At 51.4% G+C, this 18,769-nt stretch overlaps 1 protein-coding gene across 2 annotated transcripts; it reads right to left on the bottom strand.

Annotated features, from left to right (window-relative positions):
• Positions 1-403: 403 nt before the first annotated feature.
• Positions 404-12,385, bottom strand: CCR7 (C-C motif chemokine receptor 7). Of its 2 annotated transcripts, none has more exons than XM_084751347.1 (3): positions 12,314-12,385; positions 5,505-5,554; positions 404-2,494 (listed from the first exon to the last, which is right to left on the bottom strand). In XM_084751347.1, the coding sequence occupies exons 1-3, from the start codon at positions 12,321-12,323 to the stop codon at positions 1,418-1,420; spliced, it is 1,137 nt and encodes a 378-aa protein (XP_084607473.1). In that variant the 5' UTR covers positions 12,324-12,385; the 3' UTR covers positions 404-1,417. The 2 variants fall into 2 exon arrangements, with proteins under 2 accessions (XP_084607473.1, XP_084607474.1); XM_084751348.1 differs by lacking the exon at positions 12,314-12,385 and adding an exon at positions 7,988-8,068.
• Between the last annotated feature and the right edge of the window lie 6,384 nt (positions 12,386-18,769).

The following is an 18,769-nucleotide window of genomic DNA, read 5'->3' on the forward strand; positions in this document are numbered from 1 at the left end:
CGTCTGTCTGCGCAAGTCTGAAGGGGCCCGGAGAAAGGTCAAGGCTGTTCTGGGCTATCCTGGTACAGCAAACATCCCAGGATACAAGTGTTGCTGGGGTCTACTGAGTTCCCAGGAACAGGGGCTCCCGGGACAACTGGGTCTTTCCAATCTCTGCTCAGAGTGGCCTTCTATGTGCGTGCACTGCTGCCTGCAAGGGCCTGGGCCCCATCCCATGGGCTCTGCAAGTGTGTTTGCAAGACAGACAGACAGCCTGTCTTTACTCTCTTGCCACCTCTTGCAGTCTTCTGGGCTTTTCTCTCTGGAGGCACTCAGTGACCTCGTGTCTCTATGTGCTGAGAAAGGAAGGCTTGGATGTGGGGGTGGTGGGGTAGGGGGTGGAGGAGCCGGGGAGAGCAAGCTCTGTCAGGTGGCATGGGGGATTACCAAAGAGCTCACTGGCTTGCCGGTTACTGAAGAATTTTCCCCCTTCTTTTAAAGACGTTCTTTCCCCAAGGGAAAATTTTTTATTTGTGTCTGAGTAAAATGTGTGCTCTTATAAATCGAAAGCAGAACACAAGGAAAGGTTTCTGTTGCTGACAGAGAACAAAGAAGCAGCTCGCAGGCAGGCCTTTGTCAGCCAGCAGGGGGGGTCATCTTCTCTTGTTCTTCTGACCTTTCTCCCAGGCCTTTTCTCCCATCCTTGAGGAGAGAGACCCAACCACTTGTCATCGCCATCCATCCGGAGCCTCAGCTGGGGCTGCATACAGCCTGATGTTGTGGCCTGGGCCCTCAGGAAACATCATCCCTTCCTGAGGAGAGCTGAGGAGGAGGTAGAAGGGGAGGGACAGGGGTGCTCTGAGGGGGCACCGAGGGAGACTGCCATCTCTTGCCAGCTTGATGACAGTGGAAAAGGAGGTGGGGGGAGGGTGTTCAGTCCCTGTCAGTCAGACCAGTCGATGGCTCCCAGGGTGTGATCCTACCATCTTGCGTTTGGAGACAAAAACCCCCGGGTTTCTGGACTATATGACCCCCTGTCCTTGGGTCTATGGGACATCATCGCTCCAGGCTGGAAGAAGGTTCATTCCGAGGCCTCAGGAGTTTACTCCACTACCAGGGTGTTCACTGGCCCCACGCCCTTCACTCCAGAAGGTGTGATGGCCTCTCAGCTTTCACTTTTGGCTGTCAATTTGGGCACAGCTGTCCTGGTTTGGGTATTGACTTCTCAGCCTCATCTCTTTCAGCCATGGTTGAGGTAGCATGCATGGGTTGGGGTTAAGCTGTTTCTTAGGCCCCGAGGTTTTAGCCTGACTGGCCAGAACTGATCTTCCCTCAGCCGCTCTTTGGTGGGTCTTGAGTCCTTGCACAGGCGCTCCCCATCAGTCCCCACCTTAGGGCCCCTGGGAAGAGGTCCCTGAAATCCAGGCAGGGGAGCCCCCTATGGGGAGAAGGTGGTGGTGGTCTCGGCCTCCAGGCTCATGGAGGCGTGCCGCACATGGCGGCAGGAAGACCATTGCCGGAGCTGTTCCTGGCTGAGGCAGCCCAGGTCCTTGAAGAGCTTAAAGAGGTCACTCCGGAATTTGACGCCAATGAAGGCATACAAGAAAGGGTTCACACAGCATCGGACAGAAGCCAGGCTGTAGGTGACATCGTAGGCAATGTTGAGCTGCTTGCTGACTTCACAGCTGCTGTTGGTGATGTTGAAGTTGGCCACCGTCTGGGCCAGGACCACCCCATTGTAGGGCAGCTGGAAGACCACGAAGACCACAACCACGGCTATGATCACCTTGATGGCCTTGTTCCGTCCAAAGTTTCGTGCCTGGAGCAGGGTGCGGATGATGACAAAGTAGCAGAAAATCATGACCAGCAGGGGCACTAGAAACCCGATAAGCATCTGGGCCACTTGGGTGACGATCAAGGTCTCCACGTGGTCGATGATAAGGGAGCATCTCCACGCGTCCTCGTTGCTTCTCTTCTGGAGGCCGCTGTACAGCAGCTCCGGGGTGGCAAGCAATAGAGCCAGCATCCAGATGCCCACACAGGACAGCTTGCTGATGAGAAGCACGCGGGCACGGTGGCGGTGCGCTGACACAGCCTGGACGATGGCCACGTAGCGGTCGATGCTGATGCACAGGAGCAGAAGCATGCCGCTGAAGAAGCTGATCTTGTAGACGCCAAAGATGCCCTTACACAGGGAGACACCGAAGATCCAGGACTTGGCTTCACTATAGGCCCAGAAGGGGAGGGTCAGGAGAAAGAGGATGTCTGCCACGGCCAGGTTCAGCAGGTAAGTGTCCGTCATGGTCTTGAGCCTCTTGAAGTAGATGTATGTCAACACCACCAGCCCGTTGCCCAGCAGGCCCACAAAGCAAATGACTGAATACATGAGAGGGAGGAACCAGGCCTTAAAGTTCCGCACGTCTTTCTTGAAGCACACGGACTCATACAGAGTGTAGTCCACCGTGGTGTTCTCCCCGATGTAATCATCTGTGACCTCATCTTGGCAGAAACATACCTGAGGGGAAAGGAAACACCTGTCAAGCCAGCAGTCCAGACCTGGCTGGCTCTTTGCTTAGGGTGGTGATGGTGGTACCTCTCGGGAACTTCAAATTCTTGCAGATTCTCAGAGCTTAGACCCACTCAACCAGCATCTCAGAAGGTGGAGCCCTAGAACCTATATGTATATATTTTTCTCCCTCAAACTCTGAGTGCGTCTTGGATTTGAAATCAACACATCTCCCACCACCTCAGCACGTGGGGGCCGGAGACTTGACTCATGGGTTGCTCTCCCAGAGAATCCCAATTTGGTTCCCAACACGTGCCTCACAAGCCATCTCGAACTCCATCCAGTTCCATGGGCTCTGGTACCCAATTCTGACCCTTACAGGCAGCAGGCATGCGTGTGGCACACTTTCATGCAAGCAGGCAAAAGCGTTTATATGCATAAAATAAAAATAAGTCTAAATAATGTTTTTGTTTTTGTTTTTGTTTTTTTAGCATGCATGTTTTGTTAAAGTGTCCATCCTGTCTGGGTAAGCTGAGGCAGGACCAGAAGTCTGTAAAGTTCTGGTTGTGTCAACTCTTGGGACACCTAGTCTTATCCATACTGATGGTGGATTGGATATAATCTAGACCTTGCGGGGCGGGGGGGGGGGGGGCTGTCTGCTGAGCCCTGAGCTGGAAAAGACACATCTCTTCTCTGTCCGGGAGACTGAGGCAAATCCTGACTCCTGTGCTGGGTTATTGGGTTCAGGAACGCCCAATTCTGTTTCCCTCTTTGTCTCCAGAGGGTTTATCTTACTCTGTGGCAATGCTGTGAGATTGGAGGGGTGTGTGTGTACCTGTGTTTTGGAGCCTCTTTTTAGGTCCTGGTGGAGTTATTTTTAAGGGGGGGGGCTACAAAATGCCTCAGCTTTTGAAGGAAAATCCTGTTAGGGTCAAGGTTGAGAAAGGTCTGAAGCTGGGAGAGACGATGCAAGCTCCTGGGTAGGAACACATTTCAGCCGAAAGACCATGCCTATGATTGTGCACCGCCCATATCACACATGGAGATTGGCACGGCTCCGTGGTACCCACCCTATTCAGGTTGGTGTGTATGCAAATATACCCCCACCCATGGCAGGACCTAGAGGCAGAGCTCCTGCAGTGTGGCTGACTGCCTTGCTAGTTAGTGCCCCCTGGGAGGAAGCAGCTCTCTTCTCCCACTCTCCCTCTGTTCCCACTCTGCCCTCACACCTCTTTGCCTCTCTTCCGGCAGATCCCAATCAGCAGGGCTCAGCTGTTCTGGGCTTTTTTTAGCCCTTTTGCCGGGCGGGCGGGCTGCAGAGTGTGTGTGGGGGAAGGTTCAGCAGCTGCTGTGGTTTTTATCAATGAAGGGGGAGCCTGCTGACTGCCTGCGTGGGATAGATGGACCACTGTAGATGAAGTGGGTGGGGGGGGTTAGAAGGCCCACTTTGGAAAGCTCTTGGTTCCTTTTCGGGGTAGGGGGCTTTCAGCCACTTGATGGCAACCCACAATTTGCACTGTCACTGTGGGCCTGGCAACAGGGTGAGGACAAAGGGGTGTTCAGGAGCCTTTTTTTGGGGAGGGGGGAGGTGGGTGGGAGAGGACAGTGCTAACTTGAGAAGTCCACAGCAACCTTTTTTTTTTTTGCCCTGGTCCAGGTGTGACTGCAGCCTGGCGGCCCTGGGAGAGGTTGACTGCCCTTGGCTCCATATGAACGTGTCTGACTTAGGTCTGAGGCCCAGTGACTTAAGGGGTTTCTAGACCTTTTGGAGAACAGAACTCCCAGCTTTTATGAAGTGTGCTCCACCCCCCACCCCCCCAGTCTTGTCCTCTTCCCCATCCCTTGCTCCTGCTCTGCACCCCTCCCCCTGAACCCCCCAGGGCTTGCCGCCTCTGCAGCCCACAGCCCCACCACATCCGGCCCTGTCTGAACCCCCCTCCCCCCTTTCCCCCAAGTGAAAGACAAAAAACCAGCCACAGATGTCTTCAACCTTCCCTGGCCTTCCAGGCAGCAGTACAGGATGGGGCGGGGGGGGGGGGGGTAGGGGGTGCGGGGGTGCGGGGGTGCGGGAGTGGTGATCGGGAAGGGGCCAGGCTAAGGGCTGCAGCCCAAGCTCCAGGGGACCTCTGAGATGGGGTTTGGGGAACAGTGCCCAGCCTCCCGGCCTGCCTCTGGCCTGAGCTCCTGGAAAGCTGCCTCTCTGGCCTCCAGACCTGTGTGTGTGTGTGGGGGGGGGGGGGGGAAGTGAGGGAGTCAAACTCTAAAGCATTGCTTCTCCAGGCTAGCTTTGGCCATTTCCTTACTCTCAGAGAATTCCCGCCCCAACAGAGGAAATTTGACTCTAAGGGTATCTCCTGACTCTGGTGGGGCACACCTTCAGCCTCCACCGCTGGCACAGAGAGCGGAGCACTGACTGGGAAGTGGGCTCTTCTCTCTGCAGAATCCAGACACCCCTATGTGTGCCCCACCCACTGTCCTCCCCACTGGGTCCCAGGCTCCACAACTCTTTCTCCTCTCTCCTCTCTCCTCACAGGCAGGTCAGATGGCTCTCTATTTTGTGAACGGAAAAAAAACGAGAATGAGATTGCAAGGAGAACCTTGGACCGAAAGGCAAGAGGAGACAACTTTGGGTGACTGGAGAGTAACCAGATCACCAGCTCCTTTTGCTCAGCTCACCGGTGAACGTGTGTGCAAAACCAGGCCTCCCTGACATCTCACATCTCTCGTTTCTGTCTCCTGGATGAAGAGGTGGGAGGTGGGAGATGAAGGAGGGGGTAGGTTACTTCTCCCTGGGCCTTAATTTAAAAGGGGACAAAGCAAGTCCAGAGATTGCGTGCCCACCTGCCCCCCCCCCCCATCCCCTCCTAGGGGACCCTTAGCTTAATGAATGGCAGGTGCGTTTTTTTTTTGTCTGGGCCTTTTCCCTTCCTTCTAAGCAAACTGTTAATGTCCCAGCATTCCTGGCTAGGGAGGGGATGTTAAAGGAGGGAAGAGAGCTTCCTGTCTCAGGAAACCTCACCTGGAAAATGACAAGGAGAGCCACTGCCAGCGCGTTTTTCCTGGGTTTCCCTATAGGAGACAAAAGAGATGGAGTTACTGCCTGGTGGAAACAACGCTCTGTTACTAAGGAAAGTGGGGGGTGGCTGAAGGGGAGCGGGGTGCGCCCCTGGGAACTTTCATCCCAGGCTCTCCAGGCACCGAGTTTGCTGAAAGAGAACATCAGAACCAGATTGTGTGTTTGAACACCTGGCCGGCTGCCCAGCAATCCCTGTCTTCACCTCCCTCCCTCCCTCTCTCTCTCCCTCCCTCCCTCTCTCTCTCCCTCCCTCTCTCTCTCTCCCTCCCTCCCTTCCTCCTTCACTCCCAGGTCTGGGAAAGAAGTGGAAACAGCTTCTCACCCCCTGCCCTGGCCCAGGCTTAGCTGCTGCTGGTTTGCAGGATCTGCTGTGCGTCAACAATCCCTCCAGACCCCAGACTCCACACAGGGTCCTGAACTGCCCCCCACCCCCACCCCACCCCAGACCCCTTCCCAGTCCACACAATGCAGGGCCCTGTGGTGGTCAGGGTGTATGCACACATATGTAGCACTGTCTTGCTGTCAGGATCTACTGGCCTGGGAACATGGACAGCCACACGAGAAACCTCATGAATGTTCTAAGGAAATGGGGAACGGTTCTCTCTCCTTTAACTTGCTTTCTAATCCCCTGTAGACAGAGACTCCTGGTTAGAACAGGCCTTCCGGGTGCCATGGGTAGCTCCTTATTCTGCTTGGAGCAGAGCCTTGGGCCAACCTGGCTTCTGTGTCCTCCTAACAGCTAAGCCAGAGGACAACTGAGAAAGCAATTTATGCAGACATCTTATTGCCTCTGTCTCTCCCACCAAGGGACCCTCCCTCTGCCTTCTCTGTCACTGAGACCCTTCACCAGCCCTTGAGTCTCAGTTCCCCAGATCCACAGGAGAGTGAGTCCCTGTGATGGAATACGTGAATGTGAGTGCCGTCCAAGGCTGGACTTGCAGACCAGAACAGGACTTTTGCTCCAGGCGGCTGTCTTCCGGAGGCTGGGGGCCCTCTGGAGGCCAAGGAAGCAGCACAAACCTAGAGGTTCTGTGTCCTAGGCCATAGCACCACCTGCTGGAGCCCAAGCGACATGACCAACCCAGGGTGCCCAACATGTGCGCCCAGGCTGGGGATCCAAAGCCTGGCCACTCTTGGTCCAGGCATGAAGAGCATCCAGATAGACGCTTTCCCCATCTGCATATTCTCCTTCATGCCACCTAGACACGTCTTACTAAAGTATAACCCCTGCTGTCTATCCCCACCGTGCCTCTCCCCTCAATCCCCAAGGAGTCTCTTCCTAGCTGTGAAGATGGAGAGACACATGCTTAGCACGGTGGTGCTCAAACTGACAACTATCTGCTTGAAGTCCTTGCCTCCTTAGCTCCATTATTTTCTGGGGACAGATAGCCACCATCCCCTTGTCATCAGCGTGTCCCAGAACATTTGCAGACTGGAGTGGAAACATCACCATGTGGGCTCACAGCTCATCTCTCTCTTAACCCCACCCCTCCTCACCCGCTTCTAACTGAATTACCCCTGGAGCCCCCCCACCCCCACCCCCCCGGCCTCCTGAGCTTGAGGCCACATGTCCATACTTAACCTCACTCTTGTCAGGGTCTGATGCACAGCCCGCCCTCCCCTGACTCATTTCAGAGCTCGACGTTCGAGGTTTCTTTCAACACGTCAACGTCTTTCGGTTACTGTAGAGAAAGCCTGATCTGACTGTCACTGAGAGCGAGAGAAACTTCTCGGAGAGAGGGGGGGGGGGCGGCAAGAGCCGTTTCTGTTTTACTCTGTCCACCCCTTTTCCTGGGTCCTGTCCTAGTCCTTTTGCAGGCGCTGTGGGGAGGGGGCTCTCGGGTGCGTGAATGAAATTGATTTCTCATTTCAGGGATGTTGGATATGGGGTAGGGGTAAGGGAGGGGGCGCTGGTGAGCTAGGGTCCTGTAGACCCAGGACAGGCCATTTTTAAGGCAGTTAACAGGAATTCCTATGTGTGGCGGCAGAGGGACCTGGTCAGTGGCAGTGAGTCAGATAGCTCCGGCCTGCCAATCATACTGCAACTGCTCATGGGCAGCAGCAGTGAGAATGTCAGGGTTGAGGAGCTGTCGAGTGAGGTGTTGGGTGTTTCCTGAGTTCTTGGCTTTGCAGAGTGAGTATGATGAGAGGAAAATTCCCTAGCATTCCAGCTTGCCGCCCACTCCCCACCCCCACCCCCGCCCCAGCTTGGGAAGCCTTCTCCCCCTCAGGTCCTAAAACTCCCACCTGCTCTTTTCCCCCAGGAAAAGATGATAGCTGCTTATCATCTGGCCCCAGAGACACCCCTCTGGACCTTCTCAGCCACTGTGGGGACTGAGAAAAGGAGGGATCCAGGGAGCAGATGGGAGGCAGGGATGTGAGAGCTGGTGGGATCTTGTCATTAGGGTACCAACTCTTTCACTCACCGATACAGTTGGTACTAGGTGAGCTCTCACTGCAGTGCGCTGTCCATACATGGGAATGGGTGCTCTCATCCTGGTCCTCATGGGTACCGTGTCAGGTAGCCATGACAACCAGCCCCCACACGAGGAACCAGCAGCACGGGCTTCCCCAGGGTTACCCAACTGGCCCTCTAGCTATGGAAACCTCATTCCTAGCCACTCTTAAGTGAGGCTCTTCCCCCTTACCACATCTTGGGAACTTCTAAAACTGATTCCTTCTGTATTGTAGAGCACAGAAGCTCAGAGATGTTACGTCGCTTGGCTGGAGTGGCAAAGCTGCTATAAAAGCTGGGTCAGAGAGGTGAATGGGAGATCTAGCCTGGGCTCTCACGACTGAGTCCAGAGACATTTCTCATGAGCCTCCTGGGTAGAGGGCCCTCCGCAGATCAAGGCAACTCTTGCCATCTTGTTCTGTCACGGGCCACTCGTTTTCTCTTGCTTTTACAACACCTCCATCTCTTGAAGTTGGTCCCTCCTCTGTCCTGACATAAGGAGCTGCTTGTTTCCCTCACTCCTTCCAAAACACACATTTTATCCATTTACCTATATATTTGGAAAGGGGGGGGGGTGGGAACCTTTGCTGGCTCCCATTCCTTTTAAGATGATGTATGGGGTGGGGGTGGGGGTGGGGGGCTGGAGAGATGGCTCAGAGGTTAAGAGCACTGTCTGCTCATCCAGAGGTCCTGAGTTCAATTCCCAGCAACCACATGGTGGCTCACAACCATCTATAGTGAGATCTGGTGTGCAGGCAGAACACTGTGTACACAGTAGAGAAATAAATACATCTTTATATATATATATATAAAGATGACGTATGGACTCCCTGATGCCATCACACAGACCCATGAGGAGTGCCCAGCCTGGCTGGCTTCTTAGCACATCCACTTGCCCTGACTCCTGTTGGGCCTGCATCTTTTCATCTCTCTTGGCCCTCTGTAGCCTTCACTAGAGGTGACTGACTGTGAGCCCAAGGTCTGTGCACGTGTGTGTGTGTGTGTGTGTGTGTGTGTGTGTGTGTGTGTGTGCAGGGGCATACCCAGATGGAGGCCAGAGGCCTGCCATCAGGTGTCTTCCCCAGTCACTTGCTGCCTTATTTCTTTTCTGAGACTGTGTCTCTCATCGAACCTGGAGTTCGCCAGTTCTGAAGACTGGCTGGCCAGCAAGCCCCAAGCATCCTACTAGTCCCTCCCTAGGCCTGGCATTACCTGTGTGCGCTGCCACCCTGAGCTTTTAAACATGGACTCTGAGGCTCCAAACTCGGGTCCCCATGCTTGTGTGTGTCACTGTCCTGCTGAGCATATGCTCCAGGCCTTCTGTGTTCCCTTTGTTGACTTATGGCTCTAGAGTCTGATGCTCCCGCCGCATCCTGGCTCTTGGGTCATCTTTACTTTGTTTGATGACTTCAAAATATAACGTAAGTGCTTCCCTGACCTATGTCCATGGCTTTTTTTTTTTTTAATCTTGTTCTCATGTCTCAGGGAGTGCTGTATCTCAACAGTTAGTGTAACACATTGACATATATGTTACTCTCCCCACCTGACTGGCCATTCATAAAATTCTCAGTGAGTAACACAGATGACTGGAAGAAAATACCATGCAAAGAGAAGGGCTTTCTCCCACCTACCCTGTTCTCCACACCAGGTTTCGGGAGGGGGGGGGGCGGCCACAAGGGACTGACCCTGAATCCCCTTCTGTCACCATCCATGGCTAAAGCGTGAGATACAAGACTCTCATGGGTTTATTTTATTCTTATCTCTGACTTTGAGAAGCTGTGCTAAGATCAGTTTCTCGAAGGAGGGGGGGGGGGGTGCATTTAGGGCTGCTCATTCAAATCGTGAGAGAGGCCAGCTCAGCCCCGGTTTGGAGTTTTTCATTTTGTATAACAGAAACCCGGCCTCTTTACCCACCTCCTGTCCCTGCTGGGTAGACGAAGAGTGAAAAACAGATTCTTTGTGGCCCACCCGTCCTTCCAACGGCCCTGGAGACTGTTTTGAGCAAATGTTTTTTAAGCAGTTTCCCCTCACACTAGCATTTCAGAGTTAGCTATTGGGGTGCTTTTTTTTTTTAAATAGCTTGCTTATTAACTTTTACTTTCTGTACGTTGGCATTTGTCTGCATTTGTGAGAGAGTTGGATTCATTGGAACTGAAGTTCTTGGCAGTTGTGAGCTGCCATGTGGGCACTGGGAATTGAACCCAGGTCCTCTGCAAGAACTACGGAGCCATCTCTCCAGGCCTATTGGCGTGCTTTTAAGTTCAATAGAAAAAGCAAACACTATCCCTTCTTTTATGACCAGGGGTTGCCCTGCCCCCCTACCGCCCCCACCCCCGTAACCAAAGCCAGGAGTCTAGCATCCCCAAACCTAGCCCAGTGTCTCTGTGCCAAGGAAGGCAGGCCTCCTTTGGTTGTTAAAGCATTTAGACCTTGAACAGGCTGACTGGGATAGGAGAAACTTTTTTTTAAGTAATTTTTTTTAACTTAATGTACGTTGATATTTTGCCTGCATTTGTGAGAGAGTTGGAGCCCCTGGCACTGGAGTTACAGACGGCTGTGAGCTGCCATGTGGGCGCTGGGAACTGAACCCAGGTCCGCTGAGCTATCTCTCTAGATCGGGACGGGAGAATGTATGCCATAGAAATTGGCAGGTGCGATCAATTCAGAACCTTTCCTCTGTCCTGGGAGTCACATCTTAGAGGAAGATGGAGAAGGTCTTAAGTGGATGGTATGGGCACTCTGGGACTGTGGCTGGTGGAGGTAGAGACCTGGGGAATGAATGGGCTTAGAAAGCAGGCTGGCGGGAGGAGAAGATGGAATAGACAGATCTGAAATCTAAAACCCACTTGAAGTGATTGATTCCATATGTCTGTCCATCCATCCATCCATCCATCCATCCATCCGTCCGTCCGTCCATCCCATCATGCCCTCAACATTTCATACCTACATCCCAAAACATCTGGGAGGAGGAGACGTTAAGAATCAGATTCTGCTTCCCATGAGATCACAACTAGCAGGGCTGGTCACCACAGCTGGATCCAGACCCAGGGTGCAGTGCATGCTGGGCAGGGGAGACAGAGATAAAGGTGCTGCTGCTTGCTGCTGTGGTGTGGCGGGGAGGCGTGTGAGGGCAGCACCAGGGAACCTTCACTTTTTAAAGCCAACCCCTTGTGGCTTTGAGGCCGCACGGTGCTGCTTTACTTGCTGGGGAGCGGAACCCTCTAGGAACCTGGCCCCTTGAGCCTCAGCTGGCTCTGACTCTGCAGCTGAGATTGAAGATTTGTAGCTGGGGTGTCTGGAGCTGCCCTACCCCACTCAGCGTCTCCTGGGACTCCTCTGGTAGTTTGCTGTAGTAGGTACAGAGGCTAGGCTGAAGGAAGGCGTTTTTTATAGAGAAGAGCCATCTGCAGGACCGTGGTGTGTGTGTGTGTGTGTGTGTGTGTGTGTGTGTGTGTCTGTGTATGTGTGTGTGTGTGTGTGTGTGTGTGTGTCTGTGTGTCTGTGTGTGTGTGTTTGGGGGGCTGTGCTGTGCTTGGAGGTCTGGCTACAGCCTCTCTAAGTAGAACGCTCTCCCCCCCCCACCCCCAGACCACTCAATTTTAGTCACTTGTTCTTTAACTTACAAGAGGCAAAAAGCTAATGGGATGTGTAGAAGAAAGGGAGGGAGGCTGGGGGTGGGGTGGGGTAGAGGGACAGAGAGAGACAGAGACTGAGAGACAGAGATAGACAGACAGAGCCAGGGATAGAGAGACCAGACAGACAGATAGACAGACAGACAGATTGAGAGGCAGACGTTGCAGCTTGCATGACACAGGACACCGTTGCCTCCATTTTGCTCTTTTTATAATCCAATGGGCATGGGGATTCAAACCCTGGTTTAAACAGGAGAGAAAGGGGGGGGGGAGGTGGGACTCGGGGAGGGAGGGAGCAGGGTGTCCTGAACTCTCTAAGGAGAAGTTTCTTAGTCTCCAGAGACGCCAGAGAACATCACCCATCACTACCAGCTGCGAACGAGTTCCATCCAGGTCAACAAGATCAGCCTGCCACTCTCTTCAAATTGCTGTTTTAGGAGACTCTTGGCTTCTGTGGCTGTTCCCTGGCTTGGGTCTGAAAAAGCAGGTGCACCCTCTCTGGGCCAATAGGATGGCATCCTGTGAGGGCAGCCGCCAGTTCACACCAACTGCCTTGATTTCTCTGGTGCGTCCCCTCACGACCCCATCCCCTATCTCAAGTTCATTGCCTGGAGTCTGCCTTGTGTCAAAAGGCAGCTTCTCCTCACACGAGGAGGTTTACTCACCCAGATCCATGATGCTTTCTGGGCAGCTGAAGTTAACACAGAAAGGCCGTGCTTGTGTCTCTGTCTCTTTCTCCAGCTACCCCCGTCTGGGGAGGAAGTGGTTTGAGCCCCTTTTAAGTTGTGAGAGAAGCCATCCTCTTCCCTGCCCCTCCCACCCTTGCCCCGCCCCTGCTCCTCCCTCAGAGTCTTCTGGGACCACAGGGTCTAAGAACAGTGACAGAGTGACAGTCCCACTCAGTGGCCATAGGATCCTGAATCATCACATCATTTGCATGCAGAAAGCCCCTGGTGGTACCTTGTAGACTCAGCCTGGGGTTGTTTACATCAGTGAGTGCCTGGGTGGCGGCTGTGGGGTGAGGCTCAGGAGTCAGAGGTGCATGGTGCCCTTCTCTCTGTTTTTGGATGAAATGCTTTTTATTTCAGTATGAACTTGACCAGCAGCTACTCTCCCAGCAGCTGTTAGACAGCAGCCCCCCTCCCCACCCCCCTCACCCCCACCCCCGACGTCCACTTGCATAATCAGGGTGAGGGCCCTTGGGTGGTCTGGCTATCAAGGATGGGTCAGCAAGGCTTCAGTGACACAACCACAAAGTGAAAGTTTATGAGTTTATTTTTAGTACTTAATCTAAACACTATAGTGCTTAGATGCTAGATTTAAGGGTGCCTGGAGCCCCTACGGTTTCTCCAGCAACAGAGAAGGCATCAGGTCTAAGCCATCATCCAAACTAATTCCCAATGAAGAACTTTTATTATTATTATTATTATTATTATTATAGACAGTGTCTTGTTTTGTTTTGTTTTTTCGAGACAGGCTCTCTCTGTATTAGTCTCGGCTGTCCTGGACTCGCTTTGTAGACCAGGCTGGCCTTGAACTCACAGCGATCCGCCTGCCTCTGCCCACCCCCGGCAAGACAGTGTCTTCTGTATCATATAGTTTGGCTGGCTTTACACTTGCAATGTAGCTGAGGGTGACCTTGAACTTCTGGTCCTCTACCTCCTTGGTGCTGTGATTATAGGCATGTGCTACCACACCAGATCCCGCCCACCCCCACCCACACCCAGGGAGACCACTAATTCATGTTTTAAATAAAAAGAAATATTTGTATTGATTTTATTGTTGTTGTACATGTGTGCATTCATATGCATATGAACTTCACATCACTGCACTTGTATGTGAAGATCAGAGGACAACTTCAGGCATCAGTCTTCTTTCCTTCTGTTGGAAGCAGAGCATCTTTCTTGTGTGCCCCTTTCCACACTACCAGGTGAGCTGTCCTTCAAGGTTCTGGGGACTCTTGCCTCCTCCTCCAATCTCCCGGAGGAGCGCTGGGATGCCTCTGCTACTGTCAGGCTTCTTGGCGGAGGTTCTGGGCATTTGGACTCAGTTCTTCTAAGTTCTAGAGCAAATATCTCAACGTCCCATTTCCAGGAGAGACACCTACAGACTTTTAATCTCTAGCCACTGGTGGCAGCCAAATTCAGTGAGGGACAGTAGCTCACACGAGTTCAGAATGACTTAGCCTTACTTCTGTATTAAACAGTTAAAAGCAGTTGCCATGGCAACATAATGCTTTTTAGCACTCTCATGATACCCTTGTTCTGCTCAGCATATAGGGACTACATTTCCCAGACTACATTCCCTCCGGCTTCTGGGGAGAATTAGCCAGTGAGGATGTACTGACAGGCAACTGCAGGCTGAAAGAAAGGGATATGTCAGGATGCGTCTTTTTTGTTTGTTTTTTTCCGAGACAAGATTTCTCTGTGTAACAGCTCTGGCTGTCCTGGACTTGCTTTGTAGATGAGGCTGTCCTCAAGCTCACAGAGATCCACCTGCCTCTGCCTCCCCAGTGCTGGGATTAAAGGAGTGCGCCACCATGCTGTCTTTTTTTTTTCTTTTAAAAAACAACAGCTTTATTTATATATAGTTCATATCTAAATTCATCTTTTAAAAAGATTCATTAATTTTTATTTTATGTTTATGTTTACCTGGATGTATTTATGTGTACCTAGAGCCTGTGGAGGTCAGAAGAAGGTGTCAGATCCTCTGGAACTCTAGCTATAGGTAGCTGTGAGCTGCCATGTGGGCGCTGGGAACCGAACCTGGATTCCGTGCAAGAGCATCAAGCGCTCTTAACTGTTGAGCCACCTCAGCCCCAACATTTTTTTTTATTTTTTTCGAAACAGGGTTTCTCTGTGTGGTCTTGGCTGTCCTGGACTCACTCTGTAGACCAGGCTGGCCTCGAACTCACAGCGATCCGCCTGCCTCTGCCTCCCTAAGTGCTGGGATTAAAGGCGTGCGCCACCAACGCTCGGCCTCAGCCCCAACACTTACCCTTTTAAAGTAGAGATTTCAGTGGTGTTTACACAGTCACAGAGTTTACTTCATCGCAGTAAACTCTCAACCATATTTTAGTCAAGTCTCCTGCCATTATTACCGGTTCTCATTTACTTTCTACCTGTACACAGCTGCTCTTAGTCACAGATGTACTTTCTTTCTGTAGATTCGCTGCTGTTGGTTATTTCACATAAATAGATATATATGACCTTTGTGTCTGCCCTTTTTAAAAATTAGGTTTATCTATATGTAGCATGTTTCAATTCTCCGTTCCTTTTCCATGACCGAATAAATATTCCACTGCATGGGTATATCACCTTTGTTTTGTGCATCATCAGTTGGTTATTTGGATTGTTTCTACTGTTTACTATCGTGAGTATTGTTGCTATGAATATTTGTGTACAAGTTTTTTTTTTCTTTTGTAGGAGGAGTGTATGGTTTGTCTTATTTACTCTTCTATTCCTGTGAACAGACATCATGACCAAAGCAACTTATAAAGGAAATAATTTAATTGGGGCCTTACAGTTTCAGAGGGTAAGCCCATGGAGATCATGGTCGGGGGCAACAGGCCAGGAAAACAGGTATGGGAGCAGTAGCTGAGAGTTTTCATGTTCACACACACACACACACACGCACACACACACACACACACACACACAGAGAGAGAGAGAGAGAGAGAGAGAGAGACAGAGAGAGAGAGAGAGAGAGAGAGAGAGAGAGAGAGAGAGAGAGAGAGAGAGAGACAGAGGCAGAGACAGAGACAGAGACAGAGACAGAGACAGAGAGAAACTGGAAATGCCAACTGGGGACCAGGTATTCAAACATAGGAGCCTATGGGGGCCGTTCTCATTCAAACCATTACTTCTTTTGTCCCAGAAGTTTCTTTCCATCATCATCATCATCATCATCATCATCATCATCATCATCATCATTATTATTAGTTTTTTGAGACAGGGTTTCCCTGTGTAACCTTGGCTGTCCTGGACTCTCTTTGTAGACCAGGCTGGCCTCGAACTCACAATGATCCACCTGCCTCTCCCGAGTGCTGGGATTAAAGGCATGCGCCACCACACCCGGCTTAGAACCGTATCTGATTTGTTTCTATAATGATCTCATTCATCCATTCAACACAAACTTGATGTACGCTTGTGTGTTAGGCCTGGTGATGGACTGTACTGACCCAATGACAAGCACACATGATCCCTCACCTTGCTAAGCTTACATAGAGTGTGTAGTCTATCTGGACTGTTATAATTAAATACCACAGGCTGGGTGGCTTAAACAACAGAAATGTACTTCTTCATTGTTCTGGAGGCTTCAAGTCCCAGGACAAAGTCCAGCAGGGTCAGTTTCTGGTGATGGCGCTCACACACCAACCAATCCTACTGAGTCAGGACCCTACTGTATGACTCCATGTAATTTCAGTTACTCCCTTAGGTGCTTTGTCTTCAAATACAGCCATTTATAGTGTTAGGACTCCAACATGTGATCTTTCTGAGTGGTGTGGTGGAAAATATCTAGTCCACAGCAGTGAGGAAGACAGACAAGGGTCTGTGATCATCAACTGAGGGTTATGGTGAGGTTTTGTAATCCCAGCACTCAGAAGCTGAGGCAGGAGGATTGCTACAAGTGGAAAGGCAGCTGGGGCTACATGTAGAAGACCAGACCTACCAACGTTATAGAGTGAGACTCCATGATGAAAAACCTAAGGAGACAAATGAAAGGACAACAATTACTTATAAGCAATATGAGAAGGGGAAGAGTACCCTGGAACACGTGCAACCTAAGGCCGGGACGGGCTCAGAAGGACCTGCAGGTAGAGAAAGCTTCTGGGACCTTTAAAAACAAAAAAAAAAAAAAAACCACCCCATCCCAGACAGCCTTGGCTGTCCTGGACTCCCTTTGTATACCAGGCTGGCCTTGAACTCACAGCGATCTGCCTGCCTCTGCCTCCCTAAGTGCTGGCTAGCTTAACAAGTATTAATTAAATGTTTTGTTTTGTTTGTGATGGACCAAAGTCTTCACTGCATTATTATCTCATGGCTTTCCATATCACGTATTTCGTGGCATTTAGGAAACAGCGGAAGGCAATATTGAATTACAACATTGCAAGAGTTAATTAGGGGGACAAGCTGGACAAAGTATAGGAGCAGTAGGAGGCGAATGAAGATGCTGTGGGGGGAGGAATATTGGGGGGGGCATGGGCGAGGTCCTGGCGAGGGAGGAGGGCAGTGGCGAGTGGTCAGAAGAAACGCTATGGTCAGGAGTTTCACTCGGTCAACTTCAAAAGGGATGCTGAAGTTGGCAGTTCGGGAGGGCAGAGAGAGCCACGCTGTTCAACTTGGCCTCATTTCAGAGAGATGTGGCCTCTGGGCCAGATTTCTGGCTTTGATACCTGCCCATTGGCTAGGATGTGTTTGGTACCTGAGACAGCATTGGTGTGTGCCTTCGACATGAAGCTCTCTGTGCTGCTGTGGTTAAGGGTTGACATGCTAGACTGTTCTTGGGTGCTAGTGCGTGTCAGTCTGTCCGTCTACCCATCAACCAGCCACCAGTTAATAAACACCTATTTGATGAGTTTTTGGGGGTTAGGTACTCAGACTCTAGGGCTCATCAGCTATGGCCCAGGGCTTCCAACAAGTGACAAATAACACCTCCAGGTTTCTATGTGGCACCATAGTTCCAAACACATTTTTTCCATTGCCTTAAGTTCAAGGCCAGCTGGGGGGCTGCGGGTAAAGTACCAGACCTGGCAAGCTTAGAGTGATGGTCCTTAGCCTTCCCTCACATAACCCCCAGGCTTCTGTGTTTGCTAAGTTTCTGTTCCGTGGCTGCAGAAACTGAGACTTTTAAAAGTGATATGACCTTTAGCTCCAAGCTAAGGGGCTTTTCTCCTTAGGTCAAGCTAGCTCCTGCTGATGCAGAGCATGGCCTGAAAGGACTTAGGCCATGACTCTCTCTCTCTGCCTGGAAAGCATTCCGTCACACAAGGCCTATCGCTATCTCCCCCCGCCCCCCCCCCCCGCCCCATTCTCTAAGAATATGTGTCACTGTTTTTTTAAGGGAAGTTTTGTCCAAGAGCAGAGGTTTCAGAGTGTGTTCAGGAACCTGGAAGTCATCTTTGCAGCCTTGCTACCGAACTGCCTCACTGATTATTCATAGGATGAAAGAAAACTTGATTTAGTATGAAGGAATGCAGTAAGTCTTAAGACCCCTGGAGTAGGTCCTTGACCTGAAGAGGCCCAGGAAAAGGAGGCAGAGCAGGGGCTTCTGGATGGAACCAGGTCTGCAGAAGCTTCCTGTTTGTCTTTCTTGCATAGAACATGTGCACTGAAGTGCCTCTTTCTTTCTTTCTTTCTTTCTTTCTTTCTTTTTTTCTTTTAGTTTTTCAAAACTGGATTCTGTGTGTATCCTTGGCTGTCCTGGACTCGCTTTGTAGACCGGGCTGGCCTTGAACTCACAGAGATCCACCTGCTTCTGCCTCCCGAGTGCTGGGATTAAAGGCGTGCGCCACCACGCCCTGCTAGGTGCCAGTTTTCTTGTCCGCTGAGCTTGCCCAATGTCTAGTCCATGCTGCCTCCCGGCCTCCCCACCACAAGGTTTGCAGTTCAGTGAATAAAGTCTAAGAGTTCTCTCCTTATCCCTGCCCTCTGCCCCTACCTCTAAGCGCCCCCCTCTCCTTTTTTAATCTCATTTCGGAATGGTCCGTATGCTGGCTAGTGTTCTTACTAGTGTTCATGCTAGTGTGCTGGCTAGTGCTGGACTTGTGTTCTTGGGTGGAGGGCAAGCGCCTCAAGCGAACTGGGAAAGTTGAAACCCTGATAACATCTGCAGGCAGGAGCAGGGATTCTCCTGACAAGACAGTTAACATATGGATAAGAACCCGCTGTTGATATTTATAGCTCTGAGACTTTAGGGAACAGATCTGCAGGTGGAATTTTCCAACCTCAAAAGTTTCCTTTTCTGCCCAACAAAACCCTCCAGCCCTCTGCACCTTGGTACACGCTCTCTTTTTCCCACAGAGAGACCGCTGCCCTTCGTGGGTCTAACAAAAGGGCCATCTGCTTCTGTTTAGGTCCATCTGCCCGGCTCTTTTCTTTTCACGGCACCTCAATTAATCT

Source organism: Acomys minous (genome assembly GCF_964271855.1).
Source record: "Acomys minous genome assembly, chromosome: 12".
In the NCBI taxonomy this organism is placed as follows: domain Eukaryota; kingdom Metazoa; phylum Chordata; class Mammalia; order Rodentia; family Muridae; genus Acomys; species Acomys minous.

What these genes read in the sequence shown, in the direction of transcription:
- CCR7 (XM_084751347.1), bottom strand. An exon ending in CTCTCCTTGTCATTTTCCAG is followed by an intron (nt 2,495 to 5,504) that starts GTGAGGTTTCCT and finishes CTTTCCCCTCAG; the next exon opens with GTATGTTTCTGCCAAGATGA.